Source organism: Anomalospiza imberbis, chromosome 6, assembly GCF_031753505.1.
Source record: "Anomalospiza imberbis isolate Cuckoo-Finch-1a 21T00152 chromosome 6, ASM3175350v1, whole genome shotgun sequence".
Taxonomy (NCBI): domain Eukaryota; kingdom Metazoa; phylum Chordata; class Aves; order Passeriformes; family Viduidae; genus Anomalospiza; species Anomalospiza imberbis.
In genome coordinates this window covers 15,101,893-15,121,424 of record NC_089686.1, presented here as the reverse complement: position 1 = coordinate 15,121,424, position 19,532 = coordinate 15,101,893, and the positions used below count along the sequence as shown (strand labels likewise).

The 19,532-nt window shown below is 39.5% G+C and overlaps 1 protein-coding gene across 1 annotated transcript; it reads right to left on the bottom strand.

Moving 5' to 3' along the window:
* Nucleotides 1-4,046: 4,046 nt before the first annotated feature.
* LOC137475338 (alpha-1-antitrypsin-like) lies at nucleotides 4,047-11,298 on the bottom strand. Its single transcript, XM_068192531.1, has 5 exons — nucleotides 11,050-11,298; nucleotides 7,653-8,315; nucleotides 6,512-6,782; nucleotides 5,721-5,868; nucleotides 4,047-4,898 (listed from the first exon to the last, which is right to left on the bottom strand). Exons 2-5 carry the CDS (start codon nucleotides 8,296-8,298, stop codon nucleotides 4,704-4,706), a joined length of 1,260 nt encoding a protein of 419 aa, XP_068048632.1. The 5' UTR covers nucleotides 8,299-8,315; nucleotides 11,050-11,298; the 3' UTR covers nucleotides 4,047-4,703.
* Between the last annotated feature and the right edge of the window lie 8,234 nt (nucleotides 11,299-19,532).

Below are 19,532 nucleotides of genomic sequence, written 5' to 3'. Positions count from 1 at the left end.
TTTGTAACAACATTCTACATGGACTCTGCCATGTGGCAAAGCAAACAGAGTGTTACTGACAAAAGATATCCTGTCATAAAGCAGAGTTCCACTGGACCATCAGCAAGGTCAGACAGAACAAACTTACAGTCTCCCACATGGCTCATAGGCTGCCAGGAGAAGTTTGGCACTCGGGTCTCCTGGGGCACAGCTAGGCTGCCTTCCAGGGACCCAGCCCTGTGGGTCTATCTTCCCTCACAGGGGTTCTCAGCTGAGTTAAACTCTCTCTAGGTAAGTCCTTTTCCTCATAACTTCCTGTAAGTGCATCAGGTCATGGCTCCCAGTCCCAAAGCGGGCCATTTATGTTGGATGTTTATGATAGGTGGTCACATGCTTCACTATAAACTGTATTATCCCCTTCTGCTGACTGTCACTGCAAGAAGTCAGGTGGATTAGGTTATAAAGGATACAACCTTTAGTTTATAAAGAAGGTCTAGCTTTCTTTCAGGCAATAGTTTGGATCCAGCTGCCCCATAGGCTGAGAGAGTGCATGAGTGGGAATTGTAGAGGAATAAAAACATCTCCAGATGAATGAGAGGCACTGTAAAACACGTGTTTACCACAGATTAAATACAGTCCCTAAATGAAAATTTTAGTTATGTCTATCAGAATCTGTTGAGGTTTTTTGAGAGTTTTAAAGTTCTTTTAAAAGTTTTTTATGCCTTCTGATGTTTACATATTTCTACTGAATTTTCTCACACTGTTAATATAAACAATGCTTGTTTTACATTCTTCTTTGTAAGTAGAGAGAATTGATAGACTGTTATTTTAACCAGTGTGTTTGGAGAGGTAGCAATTTCACCCTGCAATCCACTGTCACTTTTAGTATTCTATATATAGTAGAGTCAGAAAATAAAGTTTGCTCTTTTAGTACTTTTCTTTCCTCTTTTGCATCTAACGTCCGTGTGTGAGTTATTTTGTGTCATAGTGTGACAAGAATCCTTCTTTTTTTGTCTCCCTTTAATAACACCAATAGAATGAAGAGGATTCCCTATCACATATTAAAACAAAAGAAAGCTGCAAGGACAAATGATGCAAAGTAGACCAAGACAGATTTTCTTGGAATTAGGAAAAAATACTCCATCTCCCTACAAAAGCTTTCCAGAATCATCCAGTTCCTAAAGAATATTATCGGAACTGTGCTGAGAGTAACATCAGCGAGGTATGTTCAGTGCCCAGGCTCTATAGACCTTCATACTGTGAACTGTAGGCATTTTTCTGGTTTTGGTGTATGTTTGGCACAAGATGTATTAGTTTCCTGTCCTCTGCACATCCTCTTCTTCCAGAAGGATTTAGGATGGCCCCTCTCCCTACTCCCAGTCCGTGCTACAAATCAGGTCAACCTGCTGGTCTGGCACATGAAGTTGTTCAGCTGGAGAAAAATTGTAGAGATGCCCCACAGCTTGGCAGATAACCCCCAGCATTCAGAGGTATCTATCCCATGTTATACTTCTGCTAGTAGCAGTCATTTTTCACAGTCCAGTAGGCAAACTACCAATGCAACTGTTGTCCTGCCATCTCAAACCCAAAGGCTTGGGAGGTAGATGGGAAAGGAAGTTGCTCTGTGTGTGATTTCCCAAAGCTTTTGCTCTGTCCTAGCAACTATGGAATTTTTCCTAACTTCTTTCCCTTTAGCAACAGGCCAACAACCTGTTTTTCTGCCACCACACTCTGATAAAATTCTCGTTGATCTGATAAAAATCTCACCATCCTACCTTCTAATCAGTCCTGGTGCACAGATTTATCTGGATGGGATCTCTCGAGAACTGCTCCCAGCTCATGTTGAGTTTGTGTAGGCACTGCAGAGCAGGCTGCTTCACACCACGGCAAGTTCGCATTGATCTTAACTCTGTAAAAGCTGCTGCTTTGCACAGAGGCGCGGTCTCTCCCAGTTCCCTGAGTGATGCCATCATGCCTCATGAGGAGCAATAGCTCAGAGCTTCCACTGAGTTCTTGCCACTTGGAGCAAAGGGACTCACACAAGGCAGCAATCTCCAAGACCCCCTGAGTCAGAAGCACAGCTCCCCATACACCAACCCAATCCTACAAACACCAATGGGCCCCTGTAAAGCACCTCTGTGTAAGGTGGGCCAAGTTTGGGAGAACAGGTCAGAGGGCCAAAGAGATGTCACGGGTCGGGAGCTCGTTTGTTGATTTGGGGCTGGCACTACCTTTGCAGTGCTCAAAACAGACAGTAGGAATGAGCAGTGTACATTCAGAAGCCTCATCTTCCTAGGGTTGGGGACTCAACTCCGCTTGCAAAAAATATATCCAGGATCAATATGCAGTATCATGAGAGCAGTGCAGTGACATAGAAGCTGTCAAAGTTAGCCTCTCCTTGAGGCAGCAGCTGTGCAATGGTGCCTCAAGGTTTGCTATAGAGTTTAGTCCCAGTGTTCCACTGCAATAAGAGTGGGTGCTCTACAGACCCACAACAGCAAGAAAATAATAATACTATTATTTTATTAAGTATTATTATTAATACTTAAATATAATTAATATTATTTATTATTATTAAGTATTATTATTAATAATACTTAAATTACATTGTACATTTTATTGATCATGCACAGCTGATCAATTATTCGTGAATGACATTTTTTCACAGACAATTCTTTGACTGTTTCTGCTATGCCTAATGTCACTGTCTCTTAAAGTTTTTTGCTGACCTTGTGGAGTGCAAAGAGGCACTTGCAGTTAAGAGCTACATCAGAATAAGTCTATTGTTTCAGGGATTATTCTCTTTCTTTTTTTGTCAATGATTTCTTAAGATGTCCTAGGCAAAGAGCTGGAACATGTGAGAAAGAACAGGTTGATTGTGGATAAACAGCAGCCTAGGCAGCAAAGAGAGATGTAAGGAGGAAAGGACTCTGTAGGGACCAGCTCAGGTGAATACTGGAGAAGACATAGTAGAATGACAAGAGTTGTTACCTATTGGGATAAAACTTTTGGTGAGTAATCCAGAATTGAAAGCAGGACAAAACTCCTTAGCAGAGATAATTCATTTTTAAATATAACAACATAGTTAAGAAAAAGTTATCTTCCATGGAAAATTTGGAATATGCATGAATAAGTTGAAATTTTGTGGTGGTTTTACCCTGGTTGAGTGACAAATGCCCACTAAAGTCATTCCATCATTCCTTTCCTCAACTGGAAAACTCAGAGAAAATAAAATGAATGGTTCATGAGTTGAGATAAGGATAGGGAGAGATCACAGACTGATTACTGTCACAGGCAAAATAGATTTGACTTGGAGAAATTAATTGAATTTATTACCAATCAAAACCAGAGCAGGATAATGAGAAAGCAAATCTTAAAAACACCTTTGCCCCCACTCAGGGAGAAGGGCAACAAGGCTCATGGCCAGTTAATCACATGGTTCTGCTTCCTCCTCAGGGAGAGGAGTCTTTTCCCTGCTCCAGTGTGGGGTCCCTGACACAGGAGACAGTCCTCCATGAACTTCTCCAGTGTGAGTCTTTCCCATGGACTACAGTTTTTTATGAACTGCTCCCTCGTGGGTCCCTTCAGAGGATGCAGTCCTTCCGGCACAGGCTGCTCCCTCGTGGGTCCCTTCCAGAGGATGCAGTCCTTCCGGCACAGGCTGCTCCCTCGTGGGTCCCTTCCACAGGATGCAGTCCTTCAGGCACAGGCTGCTCCCTCGTGGGTCCCTTCCACAGGATGCAGTCCTTCAGGCACAGGCTGCTCCCTCGTGGGTCCCTTCCAGAGGATGAAGTCCTTCAGGCACAGGCTGCTCCCTCGTGGGTCCCTTCCAGAGGATGCAGTCCTTCAGGCACAGGCTGCTCCCTTGTGGGTCCCTTCCAGAGGATGCAGTCCTTCAGGCACAGGCTGCTCCCTCATGGGTCTCCCATGTGGTCACAAGTTCAGGCAGCAAACCTGCTCTAGAGTGGGCTCCTCTCTTCATGGATCTACAGGTCCTGCCAGGAGTCTGCTCCAGTGTGGGCTTCCCATGGGGTCACAACCTTCTTTTGGACATCCGCCTACTCCTGAGTGGGCCTCCTCCATGGGCTGTAGGTGGATCTCAGCTCTCCCCTGGACCTCTGTGGGCTGCATGGTGACAGCCTGCTCACCATGGTCTGCACCACAGCCTGCAGGTGGATCTTTGCTTTGGCACCTGAAGCACCTCCTCCCATAGTTCTTCACTGACCTTGGTGTCTGGAGGATTATTTCTGTCATTTATTCTCACTCTGCACTCCTTTGGCCTTAATTATTTCTGCAAAATAACTTTATTGTCTTCTCAAATGTGTTACCACAGAGGTTTTACTATCATTCCTGATTGGCTCAGCCTTCAGCAGCAGATCCATCTTGGAGCTAGCTGGCAGTGGCTCTGTCTGATACTGGGGAAGCTTCTGGCAGCTTCTTCGTGAAGTCACCCCTACAGGCCCCCCACAGGCCCCCACTACCAAAACCTTGTCATGCAAACCCAATACAATTATTAAATTGGGAAAAATGTTACATTTAAAAAGTGTCAGTTGAAGGTGATTTTTACAATGTTTATTTCTTACTAATTTGATAAGAAAATTTCTCATTTACTTCTGAATATCCATCAATCAGAGACTAGTTAGCAGCACTACCTAGCCCAAAACTGCAAACGCTGTAGCCATTGTAACCCATACCCAATATCAGCGTGCCAAATAACCCAGCTATTATTCCTTAGTAGGATCAACGATTTTCCCCATGAAAAGTGTGGTGCCAGTTTGTTTGTCAGAGATCAAAATAAGGAAGGGCCTGTTGAATTTGATGGTGTGAGAAGCAGAGGAAATTCTGGTAACAATTATGGCAGTGGCTCCTGCAGCTTCAGCTCCAGCCTCATCAACTTCCAGCAAGGCCTTGTGAATTGCCTGCACAGAATAGGAGAAAACACTGTGGTTTATATATGGGACAGGAAGCAGGAGTAAAGTAAATTATCTTCTTATGGAACATTTAGGAGAAGAAAGGAGTAATAAATCCAGTGGATTAAACTTTATTGAATGTTAAATCTCCAACAGTTTGAAACAGGAGTATTTCATATGTCAGGACTGAGCAAGGAGGGCCAAAAATTAGCATGAACACACTGAAATGCATTCTCACCAGTGCTGAGTAGAGTGGCATAAAAATACCCCATGAACAAACTAGTTTATTTTCTTAGATGGTTTGGACTTCCACTAGCAAGACTTTCTCTTATTTCAAGGTTAACTAAAAACTGCTATTTAAATGCTAATATGAGGCAGTATTTGGCATCTTTAGCATTAAATCATAGCTCAAACTGACATAGTCAAATTCTGCTACTGCAAACTGGTGATTTCCTGAAAACTTTGGGAATATTAAAAATTGAGGTATAAATCAACAGAAATATCATAATGAACTCCTCATTTGTAGTTTACAAATGACACAACTTCATGTAACCTATTATATTCCAGTACAAAGAATTTATTTAAAATGTTACCCAATTTCTCTATGTATTTAATATCCAGCTTTTTAATAACAGCATTAAAAAAGTACAAAAGTAAGCCAGCAGATTCTTTCTGTAAAAAAACACAATTACTGAGCTAGCCCCTACATGTCGCTGTGAGTTTCACTTTTAACTTCAGTAATATAAAGAGGGAAATAAAGTCTTTAAAAATCCCAGACACAACTGATCAAAACAACCAACCACCATCCCATCACCAGCTCTGTCTACTTACTTGTGAAACCTGGAGATTGTGGTTGCTAGTAATTCCAGACAGATCAGCATTACCTGAGAACACTTCAGTAATGCCCATTTGCTCAAACAGGTTTTTAACATCGTAAGACCCACTAATAGAAAACTTTGGTAACTGCAGATTTAATCTCCTGTTGATCAAAGAAAACAAAAGAGCAGTGAGCCCTTGCAGCCTCCAGGGCGGATAGTATGCAACTCAGCAACACTTGAAAGCATTCTTTTGATTGCATATTTGTTTGATGGTAGTCTTTGTATTCCTTGAGCAATTTTGGCATCCTGAGAGACGCACCACCTTCTTGTATTTACATTCTTTACTTGATTTTGGGAAAAGAAACAAATTTGTTCATTGTTGCTCTTTCATCCCAGTGCCACATGCGCAGCTAGTAGAGTTTTTTGGCTAAAGGGTTAGAGAATAAGTAGACAGTGGTCTGCTGGACAGTGGAAAGCCTAAAGTAAGGGAAAAGGAGGATAAAATCTAAGACATGGTGAAGGAAATGAATCATGTTAACACCATGAAAGAAGAGGTAAGGAGTCAAAACGTAGCCAAGCAAGTTTTGAGGCAGCTGTTCCAATGCTGTGATCCCTTCTATCAGGTCACAGAGCCTGCAGTTTCTTAGTGATTGTGCTCTGCTCTGACTCATTTGGGGAATTGCTTTAAACTTCCCTTTATACAATCAGGACATTATGTCCAGCAGGAAGTGATCTGAAATTGGCTTTTTCCCTTGAAAAGAGTAATGAATGCTCAAATATAGCAATCCATACACTTAGAGTTACCTGGTCACAAGTTTGCTATCCCATTTACAAACCATTTCCTTGGAGAGAGCATCTTCCACTTGCTTCATCTTTCCATCATCAGGCAGAATAAGCAATGCTCGTGCAGTGCCCTGGTAAGGCAGCTCTACCACCACACAGGAAAGATCCTGGTCATAGTAAACATTTGAGATACCATCATGCTGCATCATGTTGACTCTAACGGATGCATTTGGGTTCACAAAAAAATCATCCTCATATGTACGCAACGGATCGAAAGACTTTTCCCAGGCAGCTAATGGGGAAAAAGAGATGTTGTTGCACTCAAATGTGAAGATCATGAAGAATAGCTCATCTAAATTAGACCAGCTGTAATGTAGGACACTGGAGGCATATTGATGGGAGAAGAGGCTCACTAAATCACTTCAACCTCCTCCATAATGCACAATAAAGCATTCTAGCTGTGCAGTAAGCTTATCATATTTTGTGTGCGCACATCATGTCTTGCTGAAAAACAACCAAAGGCTGATGACCACTTGAGAGTCCTTCTTCAAATGTAAGTCTATGTAATGCCTTTCATACCATTAAAAAGCAATCACTTAAGCATTCAGTCACAGGACTTTCTTATGCCTTTTCTGTTAGGCCGTACTCTATGCAAGCTGATTGCACTCAGCCTGGTGTAGAATTCATCTGCAATTAAAGAGTCCTAACATTTGAGCAAGGCTCCAGAAGCACAGGCCCTCAAAATGCTATGTCCCAGCTTTTCACACAGAGCACCTAGTAGATCTACCATAGAACTGGGGACCCTGTGCAAGGATGTCAGTCCACCAAGTCTGACTGGCATGTACAGTCAGCATAGAGATCTTGGACACATCTTTAGTCATTATGGCCTCAACCTGTGAGACTATGTGGATCCTTGTCTGTGAGGCATCCATTAGGGTGGAACTTTTCTGTCCACAGCTTTCAAGCAAATTGAGTCAAAACAAAGAAATTCGTATTTCTCAACAATCAGATACTCTGGTTTTGGCCAGATCTAATCATTACTTGAAAGGTCCTGCACAGTTTGGCTCTTTCATAAATTGTCACTCTGGTAATAAATCATCAGAAGTTCCCTAAAATTTTTATGTTGTATCAAAACTATCTATTGAAATATTAAGTATCTTACCTTTAAAGTAAATATAGTTAACAAGAACCAGTACAGTACTTGGATCAAGATGACCAACTAATTCAGGAATTTTCCCCTTGGTTTTCTCCTCTACATATTTATTGATTTGCTTGGTAGCTTCTTCTGGTTTATGAAAATCACTGGAGAAAAAATCTGCATCATAAAATTCTTTGGTATTTTTTAAAAATGATTCCTGTGGTTCATACCCAGTAGCTGTAAAAAGGGCATTCCCGATATTTAATGTGATATTAACATCAGCACAGTTCAGTATTGACAAAACTTTGTGAAAACTTGCATGTACATCATTTATGCGAGTCTCAGTCAGGTTGTCAAAGCCCAGTCCTTCAAAAATCTGAGAGAGAGTGGTTGATTTAGCACCAACAGCCAGCATGGCAAAGGCAGTGGAGATGCTCACAGGAGAAAAGAACACATTTTTATCAGCTTCTTTTGAGGAAGCCTGCTTGTAAAACCTAAATACAAAATCTGCATAGTTAGAGCCTTTCTTGTCACAGCTATATGTTAATAAATTTTCTCTTCCATCCTGCAGATTAGTAATGTTGACTTCATGGCAAATGTCTTCAGGGCAGCAATGGGTTACAGCACAAAGAACAGCAAGGAGGAAACACAGGCACAGGAGACACTTCATCTTCTTTTCAAATTATTCTGTCCAAAATAAACAGTCATTAAATGAGCAGATGGTAATGATGTGCTTGTTAGCAAGAAATAATGAATAGTTTGTTAGCATAAACGTTGCATAGTTCAACTTTAAATATCTACATACATAGCAGGCTTAAAGTTCTCATGGGCACAATGTCAAATTTATTTCACAAATTCTAATAAGTTATAGAGTAAAATATCAGGCATAAGAAATTCATAATACTTCATGGTAACTGCTCTGAAAAAACAGTACTTTTTTACACTGGCAATGAAAATATAAAGCTACAGACCGTAATAATCTTTGTTAACAATGACACTATCTTCCCAAAACACTGTCTCTTATAGGGTACATCTAAACATACAAGTTGTTACAAGGTAAGACAGGGTGTGGGTTTCAAAGATGTCAAATACTCCACAGCACCTGCCCAAAAGTAATTTGATATATGTAAGGAAATGTGAGGCAGCACACTACTCACTGGGACTGAGTAAATTCCCTCACTTTCCTCAGGGCAGCAGCACATGGACAGAGAGCTATCATGGACTATCCTGTGCTTGTTAAATTCACACCCCTGTTTACTTCACTCATGTACTTACTCACATGGCCAGTTGCTGGCCAAAACTGGTAAGTGATGGAAGGTCAACTACATGAACTTCAAAGCAAAATCCAGGAGAATTCTGTGCCATGACAGCAGTGCACAGAGAGGTGGGCACAATGACGTGTGGCAAACAGCAGGTTTGCATCAGATAATGAGGTGCACGTTTGGAATGAAGGAATCTTCCTTTTGGGGGAGCTGCAACGAGTGTTTGTTACTTCTTAAATGGTGGTGTTCCCCTCACCATGGGTTAAACCTGCATGGTGTGTGGGAAGGACCTGGGTCAAAGAGGGAGAGAAGCACTCATCCCATTTGGACATCAAAGGACACAGATTAATTCCCTTGGAGACTACAAGTTTCTTCATTATACTTGTTCTACTAAAACTGACGTGATATATTTCACATGAGCCACCTGCTCTCCACACGAGCTGGAACAAATCTCTGGTTCACTGAATTCAGTTCCCTGCAGTTCTGGGGAGGAATCTCATATAAACCCTCTTCAGAACTGTAACAAGCTATCAATGAAAATAAGCTTTTTGTCCTCACATATTCAGCATGAAAACATTTCTAGAACTTTTCTACTGTCATGAGTCCTCTTCTGGTTTTCAGCCAATACAGCCTATTTATATCCTTTTCTTTCAGGAATGTATTTTCCCATGTCTGTGGTAAAGTTCTCTTGGTCCTACATTCATTCCTAGATGTGAAAGATGACTGTATATACTATCTAAAGATTTAGAGTTTCTGATGGCAGCCCACGTTCAAGGATTCTTGGTGATTAACCCATTGTTTTGTTTTTGTATTGTTGGTCTTTCTTTTTTTCATAGCAAACATATAGATAGCTGTGTGTTTTCATATTTGCCAGGATCTGGGTGTACTGATTCTGCCTGACATCAGCCAGGGCCCACTGCAGTGACCCACAGTAACAAGTGGTAACACTAAACTTGAATTTCCTTAAAACAAAAGCTGGAGTATGGCCCTAGATAGGAATATGATTCAAATGTTTCCAGAAAACTTTTAAGCAGAACTCTGCCTCTTTTTCATAGCCAAAAAAAAAAAAAAAAAAAAAAAAGCGAAACCCAAACACCCCTTATACAAACCCAAACACCATGGAAAAAAGAAGAAATAATATAGTATGAAAGGTGTTTCAAAAGTATTTGATGTTAAACATGTCATAGTCTATTTTTCTCTAGTTATTTGAGATACTGGACACTTAAGTGAGAAAGAAAGAAATTATTTCACTTCCTGTGTCTGTACAGAGCTTAGCCTAAATTTTAAAGAATTTCTGAAGCAGAGAGTATGGTTCTGGGTTTTTTTTTTTCTGCAGCAAACTTATGTTAGGCATGTTTTTAACTTCTGCTGTAACAGATCAGTTAAAAAACTTCTCCTGGTATCATAACTCTTTACAGAAATCTAAAAGAAGTACTTCTATCAAAAGCTGGAAAACACTGCATATTGTCATTAAGTTTTCCTCACGTACTTTACCTCTCAGAGATGAAAACCACGTTAATTTCAACATTTTGAGATTAGAAAATTTCTGACGCCAATATTTTTGTTAACATTTCAAAGCTGAAGAAATTGTAAAGGCTTTGTAAATCTGGAAGCAATTTTTATGCAAATCAGAAATTCAGAAAAAATTCTCTTCCAGACCACATATTAGTTTGTCTATGGGAGGAAAAGGGGCAATTAAATTTAAATTGTGGCCTTCCATCTACCCCCTACACTCACCCCAGTCCTAATTAGAGAGCCTGGCCTTAGCAATTCAATTGTTGCTTTATAAATTAAGTCACCAGAAGAGTTTTTAAATTGGACCTGGTTGTTCAGTCACTAGTGGGATTATACTAATTTTGAGTCACTGTGAAGGCTGTTTCCCATCTGAAAGGTGATTACATCAGTATTCTCTTTTAACAAGTACTTAATAAGTCACCATGACTTCAAAGGGTTTTTTAGTTTGATTTCAGTCTAAGCATATTCCCAAGAACAGCAGGTCCCACTGGTCCCTTGCACATCTGCTTGGTTAATATTTCATTGCAACATCCACACAGAACCAAATCACAAACAGACAAATGAAATTAACCTAATATTAAAATTCCACTTACTGCAGAAAGCATCATCTCCAATTCTCTTTAAAAAAAGTGTGTAGTACTTACAAAATCAGAAGCCCTGTTGCATTCAGCTGACCCACACTGTTACTTACACTCCTTCATCATCTTCTGTTTAATTAGAGATGTTAAACATTACACAGACCTGATAAAAATTAGAGCCAACCAAAATAAAGGAGGAAAAAAAGCAAATATTGATGAAACAGTGTTCACAAGGATCATCACTGTTATTCAGCCAAAGAAGCTGACAATCTTCAGCCATTTTGATAGTAGCTGTGACATTCTCTCTGTTGCCTCTGACCGTGCGGAGGAGCTTAAGTGCAAATGTGTGATTAGGACCCTACTGGAAACCAAGAGATTGAGCCTGGAATCACTAGAAACAGGTACTAACTCTTGGTGCCAGAAGTCAGACCTTCTGTGTTGCGATGAAGCACACATGGAGCTGACAGTCACGTATCACATCAGGCTGGTACTCTTCCAAAATCTACCCAGAGGCAAATCTTCTGCATGATCCTCAGCCTGTATATGGATGACAAAGTAATTGCCTGTACCTTCTCACTCTGTAGCTTTATACCACTGCGGGGGTATGTGATAGACACATTTCCATGATGGATGTCCCACCCTGGCTGATGTGGTCCTTTTCATTTTCTCAGTTCTGTGTGCATCTCAGTTCCTGCCTTGGGCAGGAATTCAAGTGGTGGGAATACAAGCAGAAGGTTGTTTACTCCTACATGTTGGCATACTGCATGTGCGCATTCACTTCTCATTCTCCTTGCCCTCTCACACACTTTAAAATTGTTCAAATGAAAACAAGTGCTGTTTGTTTCTATTACCTTTTCCCAATAGGATTGAAATGCTGATGGATCAGGATGACTGAATTTTTCCAGTTAACAATAAAGACCATGATTGAGTGGTGACATAAAATACATTTCCCCATTTGTGATGACTCTTTGTACTTGTTTACTCACATGTATAATTTTGTTGTTACAAACATAGATAAACATGGAGACAGAACATAGATAAACATTGTCTGGACACTCCCCTTTTTTGTTTTCCTCTATATTTCTTCCACTCTCCCCCTCCCCCATTCCCTTTTTACTTGCTCCTTCTAACTCTGGCTGTAAAGATCACAAACACAGAGATTATTTTACTCATCAAAGCCCAAGTGAATAACAGGTCATGGTGGTCAAGGACGAACTGTGTTACAAAATGGTTATAAGCCTCTTGTTTTCTCTTTCATTTGTGATGCCTTGTAATTACTGTTTTGTTTTTAATAATCTTAAGCTAAACTTTAACAAGGCATTTCCTTGCCATTTCATTATAGCAGCAGAAATAAGGTACTACAGCAACTTGAAACTAAAACAATGAGCAGACAGACACATGCATGCCAGGTGTACCACGCACTGCCACAAGCCATTACAGTCCCACCTCCCTGCTGACCACAGTTTCAACTCTAAGTCATGAAACCATGTTAACCAGCTTTATACTGATCATTTATTTAATGAACTAGATATTTTGCTCTACTATTTATTTTTATAGGAATAAAAATACAGAACATGGAAATAACAAAATAGATGTGTTTTATTCCTTCTGATAATTAAAACCATGACAAAGTCTACATTGCCTGAGACCATGTCACTGCTCTTCATGTAGGTCAGTTTCTATACCCCAGCTCACATTTTGATGTCTTTAGAAGAAATAGAGCCATATATTCATTTCATTTGCTAATACCTTGCAAACATCTTCCTGACAGTTTAGTTTGTTTTGAATAGAATATTCCAAAGCAGGTTTAAAGAGTTCTTAATTAACCATTAACTGGTATATTCAATGACAAGAGAATGACTCAACTTGTCCAGTGTTCTTGTTATGCTTCTATACCTTAGGTAAGGAAATTAGAGTTTTTTTGCCAATTTAGCAACAATAAAACTCTTCTGGGATTATGGCTTACAAACACACAAGTTACTTCAAATATAAAAAAATTATACATATTAATCTATTGTGTCGTAACTTAAACAAAGACTTTTTAGTGTAAAGAATACAGACCACAAGCATATTGATAGAGCAGCAATATTGAAGGAAATTGAGTATGGAATTAGGAAGGAACTGGACACTCCCTTCCCCTCCATTTCCTTGCTGATAGCCTTGAGTTATGTCTTTGGGAAGGATCAGGCACTCAGAGTGCAGAAAAGTTGCTAAGATTGGAGATGTACACATATCTGGTGAACTCTGTTTTTTCTATTCTGGATGAGGTATATAATGAAGAATAAAGGCACAATCTGCTCACAGTGGTCATGCCATGCTTTCAGTACTTCTTGGAGAAGTATTCTTCTATTGTTTTTCCTGTCAGAAAGACAAAATTCAGTAGTTTTGAAAGGACTGTGAAATTAGAATAAAATATAGTCTATATATAGTGAAGAAAACTTGCACAAGGAGGGTTAAGTTCTGCTCAGAGAACTTTTCTTCATTTGAATTAGCATCATTCATATGAACTAAGTAGAGAAAAGGGATGAGAGTTTAAAAAAAAATTGCCAATGGCAATGACCAATAGTGAACACTCATCATCATTTTTCAGTTGAAAAACCAATTTCAGTTGCAAATCATACACTAAATGTAGCAGGTGTGTTATGTGTATGGTGCACCAGTAACAGCTGAACACCTGAATCCCCTATTGCTGCTTTAGTGTGTGCAGGATGGTGGGTAGGACACAGGAACCATAATCTCATATAAAAGGGGCAGGAGAATAGGCAGATTACTCTAGCATTAGAAATCTTTATTTAGGTCCTAGAATCTTTCAAAAGAAGGCTGATTTTTTATTATTTCTACATGTAACAGCTTTATCATGGATTTTCTTTTCAGACCTGAGTATTTCTCTAACACTAATATATTAGTAATGAAAGAGTTACTAAGATTTCAATATCTAGGTGATTTCCATCTGGGATATTGTGAAAAAATAGTATGCATTCTGTTTTCTTTTCTTTCTAACTGCCAAAATAGATGACAAAATAATCTTATTGACCATTATTGACCATAATCTCCAATAATGTCTTTCATTGGCCAAGTACTGTTCAGGATACTGGAATGATTTCAGATTGGGATGGACCACCTGATGAGAGAACTGCTGGACTGAAAATTCAGGATAGGTGGCTTTCTCTGTTTAGCAACTCAGTTTCAGCCTTGAGAACATTACTAACACTAATAGGCTTCAGATTTCTCATTTTTAATATAAAAATTACACATCTAACTTCCTCACTGAGATTAGATGATATGAAAATTAAAAATTACTTTCAAAGGTCTTGAGCATTACTTTATTTCTTTATTGAGTTTGATGAAGGCAGGATCATTTTTATCAGTTTTTTTCCGTGACACCTTCCTTGGTAACAGTGGTACACAATTTGAAAATCTGTGGTCTGCAGGATGCAGCTTTATACAGCTTCAGAGTGAAATTTGAAATTTTTTTCAATTGCAAGCTTCCATGAAAAGTCCTCTGGACTTTACAGAAAGTGTCTTCTTTCCTGGTAAGCTTTGCACTTGTATTCAAGGGGTGGTAGTTATGAGGTACATTACAGCATGGGGATGGGTAATTAAGCACACCCAAATATTGCAAGTATTGCACCTTTATGCACCACATGACACTGCACAAGCCAATCATTTTACCAGATATTTTTCTTTCATGTCTAAAAAATGCAAATATCTGTTGCCAGCACCTACAGCGTAATAATCTTATACAGGAAAATAGAGAAGGATAAGACTATTGCTCTTACTGAATTATTTTTTTTGTTTTTCAGTTTGACCCAAGCATCATGCCAGCACTGATTGTTTCACCTGAACATCTTCATCTATTGCCCATCCAGTGTTGTGTTTTAAAAATCATATTATTTACCTGTGGTAAGGCACCTAACTCCTGCTCAGACTATGTAGGCTAAGAGAAGAAGGATGGTCAGTCGTAGTGGGTAGCTATAAGCAGCCAAGAAGCTAAGTTTCTGAAACGTGAACCTGTGACTGAGCTGGGAAGGGAAGCAGAAACTCCCAAGTCCCAACCCAATGCGTTGTAACTACTGGTCTGTCCTTCTTTCCTAATAATGTTCTTGCGTTAAAGAAAGAAAGGAATTAATCAATTAATTATGGGTTTCCAACAGCAATATAGTACTTAAAATTTTAATAAATGTGTGTCTATACAACATGAAAATATACTTAACAAGAACCATCCCAATGAGTAATTCAAGACTTAAGCAACTAACATTATTCTGAAAGCCTTCATTAAAAAGTTCTTCTTCACCTTCCCATTTGGTCTACTGACCCTGCTATCTGGGACCATCTCATCCTAACTGCTTTCTTTACCTCCTGTGTACTCCTGAGTGATACTGAATCAAATGTCTAATCACACAGCTGATTAAGTAAAGTTGGTCAAAGTGGATTGAAGTAAACAGTGAAAACATTATTCTGTGACTCAGAAGCTCAGCTGTCCATGCGCACCATATGGATTTTGGCTAATTCTCAAAGAAAGGACACAGAAAGTGGTCTTGCAAGCCAGAGTAAATTTGCCTTTTTTATTACACCTTGTCAGAACAGCTCTGTTGGAAATAAGGGTACAAACACAGGAATACATCAGGGAAAAAGTACAGAGGGAAGGCAGGTTTCAATTTTATTTCAAATGGATATAGAGTAGATTAAATTTTGCTGTGGCTACTGCTTTTAACCATGCTGGGAGAAGATTTAGAGCAACACCATATAGCTTTTAAAAATCCTGCTCTAGATCAATATGCAGACAAATTAAACAAAGCCATTTTTCTATGTAACAACTATTACACAAGCATCTCAAATCTTACTTTTAACAGCAAAACTGTTGGAACTGTGACAAAACTTCCCTAATCCAAACTTGACAATACCCTGTCTTGTGTTGTCTCCTACATACTCATATCTCCCCTGACATTCTTTTCCTGCCTTGCATCACATCACACACAGTCACTTGCAGACCATTCTCATCTTGGCACATCATTCCTCTACTCCTGCTTCCTCTATTATCTTGGAGTGTGAGGGCAAATAGAGCCTGTTGAATATTATAGAGGAAGGCATTCCCAAAGGAGCTGCAGTAAGACCCTTCCTTGAAACTTAACCTCTGGGGATGAGGGAGAGCCCAGACTGATTTTCACAGAATACCCAGGTGTCTTTTTGGATAGAGCAGCACAGCATTATGGCACTTCTAGGGCTGGGGTCAGCAAGAATGGGGCTCAGCTGTAGAGAGCAAAAAGGTTAATCAGGTCACAAAAACTTCTAGGTGATGATGTCCTGCTCTTAGGTTCATTGATCAGCCAGTGAGAGTATTTTATTTTTCTTGATGATGCAATGTTTTTAAATTAATGCCTTTGGTAGAACTTAGGTGGGTGGGGATTATGAAAACCAGTTTGAACCAGTCTTTGGCCTTTGTGAATGCACCGACTCTCATACTAATGATGATTGAATTAATCTCTTAACAAACACGTTTGTTTTTCTAATTCGCCTCCACACACTTAATTACTATAGCTCCAAACCCAACACCCAAATATTACAGCAGAGATGGCACTTAATTTTCCCTGATCTCCGGAAATCTCTCAGCTACTGGGATCCTTCCTGAAGTATTTTCTGAACAGTGAATAGGGTTTCCTCACCAGAAACAGAATCCTGGAAGCCAAGACTATGTCTAAGAGGATTCACTGTCTACAAAGGAAGATATTTTTTACCAGCATGTTCTAAAGATATTTCTGTTCACAGTTTAATGTCAATTATTTTTACTTCTGCTTTATAGCATTCAGTGGCCAGCCAAAGCTAAGAAGTCCCTAAATCCTTTGAGCTGGAGGCCCCCCTGCTTATATCTGACAATAATAGGGTTATACCCAAGCTATAACTTCAGTGTTCTATTACTTACAACCTAGTTCACAAATGCTCAACGTTTTTCCCACACCTGAGAAATTTTCCTAGATTGCACAAGTATCCAGATTCTCCCTGTAGCCCTTAATGTTCCACTCAAAAATCCTTTCTCAGAAAAACTTATTGGAAGTTGTCTGAAAGAGAAGTTTCCATGTTAGAAAGCAGAGTCAGAGAAACCTTAACATTTTCATGAATATTTGACTTTTTCAACATTTTGAAAGAGAAATGATGAAAATGTTCCATGCTAATTTTTATTTTATGAGATAATATGAAGTCATCGATTTTTCTGCTATTTAACAATAAAATGGAAAGCAAAATTCAAAACCATTTTAGGCAATTTGCTGAGAATTAAAATTTTTGTCACAATTTGTGAAAAATTCAATGTATTGAAACTTCTCTTGGGAGAGAAAGGTAATTTATTTTATATGAAAATAATAAAAATAAGGGACTATGAACATTACTTAAAGGCAATCGTAGAAAAGTCTGACTGGAAAGAAAACAATTGTTTTACAGGAAAGTTTTGATCGTGCACTCAATTCTTCAAGTCAGGATGGAAAATCCTCTGCATCAGTTGTAGAGGACCTGAGGAATCAGGATGTCATTATTTTGCCACTCAGAGTTTTAGTCTCATTTGCCTTGTCCTGTGAACTAAAACCAGATTTATCATATACTCTAAGGAAATAGATGTTGAGGAAAAACAGTTTAGAACTGGTATACTGAGAGCTAATTAACATTAATAAATTAATTTTATTCAATTTTGCTTTGATGGAAAAAAATATTACTAGTGAGATATTCTCATTTAAAAATAAATATATATATACATTTAACAGATTAACAAAAGAACAAAACCCAGAAACATTAAAAAAGAGATATGAGATCTGGTTAGAATTTTTGTGAAGGTTCACTGGTAAATAGCAAGGCATTAATTTGATTGTAAGAAGTATAATTAATGGTTGCAAAAAGAACAAAACTGCAAATATGAAGGCAAACATAAATTGACCTACTTCAACCATTCAATGTGATAAAAAGACCCTTTTAAGCTCTCAGAAATACCCACGTCTTTTTTTTTTTTTTTTTCAATAGTGAATGCTTCTAAAGTACTGAGTCATATAAGTTGGCTTAGATTTTTAGTAATTTCCTACTGAACCATTGAGCTGATAGAAGTATTGCTGTTAATTGAGGAAATGAAAATGCCCTGAGAGGTCTTGGACAGCCTTGGGCACAGCAAGAGGAAACGAGCACTTAGGCTTTGGCAGGCTACACACAGTAGAATACATATATAGTGTAGACATATACAGAAGCTTTCTCTCTTTCCCATTCTTCACATCTCCCACTGTTTGGTTCCCTTTTTCCTTGTCACTGAACATAGAAATGACATATTCAGTGGCCTATCCAGCATCACTGCAAAATCTCTGTCCTGAGTGGCAATGACTAATGTGAGTCCATCATGCCAAGTATAAACCAAGGGCTTTTACCCTTGTGTTCTTTGCCTTGTATTTAGTGATTCTCCTCTGATCAGCTGGCCACTGAGTGCTGTGAGATCTTTCCCAATGAACAAGGTGAAACCACCAGAAATATGTGTAATGTCAAAATTTATTAAAGTCCCATGTCATCTCTAACTTCTCTGAATAATGCACACCTATGCTTATAAAGGGTATTCCCTCCTTACTAGTTTATGATTGGTTTAGGTCCTGCCCTGAGGAGTTTTATAAGTTTTCAGAAGTATGTGGCATATACCAACCAAACCATTACAATATGTGGACATATCAGCTCTTTGGCAAAGGGTTCTGGCTACTGCTGTAAAAAACAATAAAAAGTTTCTATAAAAACATTAGCAATAAGAAGCTAAAGAGAATCTCCATGCTTTATTGGATGCAAGAAGGAAGATTGTGACAATGGATGAGGAAGACACTGAGATTCTCAGTGCCTTCTTTGCCTAAGTTGTTAATAGTAAGACTGTTGTTTGCAGGGTATCCAGACGCCTGAGCTGCAAGACAGGCACAGGGGGAAGAATGAAAACCTCATAAACCAAGGGAAAATGGTCAGCAGCCTCTTGCACCACTTAGACACACACAAGGGTACTGAGGGAGCTGGTGGAAGAGCTCACCAAACCACTTTCAGTCATTTATCAGCAGCTCTGGCTCACCAGAGAGGTCCCAGACAAATGGAGGTTGGAAATGGGCTGCCCATCTACAGGAAGGGCCAGAAGGAGGATCTGGGGCATTACCGTACACTCAGCCTGACCTCAGTGCCAGGGAAGGTTATGGAGCATATCCTCATGAGTGCCATGACACAGCATGCAGAGGACAACTGGGTGATCAGGCCCAGCCAGCACAGGTTTATGAAAGGCAGGTGCTACTGGTACCGACCTGACCTCCTTCTCTGACAAGGTGACCAGCTGAGTGAAACAGGAATGGCTGTGGATGTTGTGTACCTGGACTTGAGTAAAGCCTTTGATACTGTATCCCAAAGCATCTGGCCAAAACAACCACCTGCAATACTACAGGCCAGTGGCAGAATGGCTGGAAAGCTGCCTGGAGGAAAAGGACCTGGAGGTGCCATCTGACAGCAGCTGAATGTGAACCAACATGTGTCCAGCTGGCCAAGAAAGCCCATGGCATCCTGGC

What these genes read in the sequence shown, in the direction of transcription:
- LOC137475338 (XM_068192531.1), bottom strand. Translation starts at nt 8,298, where the DNA reads ATGAAGTGTCTCCTGTGCCTGTGTTTCCTCCTTGCTGTTCTTTGTGCT. An exon ending in TAACTATATTTACTTTAAAG is followed by an intron (nt 6,783 to 7,652) that starts GTAAGATACTTA and finishes TTTCCCCATTAG; the next exon opens with CTGCCTGGGAAAAGTCTTTC. An exon ending in GATAGCAAACTTGTGACCAG is followed by an intron (nt 5,869 to 6,511) that starts GTAACTCTAAGT and finishes TTTGATCAACAG; the next exon opens with GAGATTAAATCTGCAGTTAC.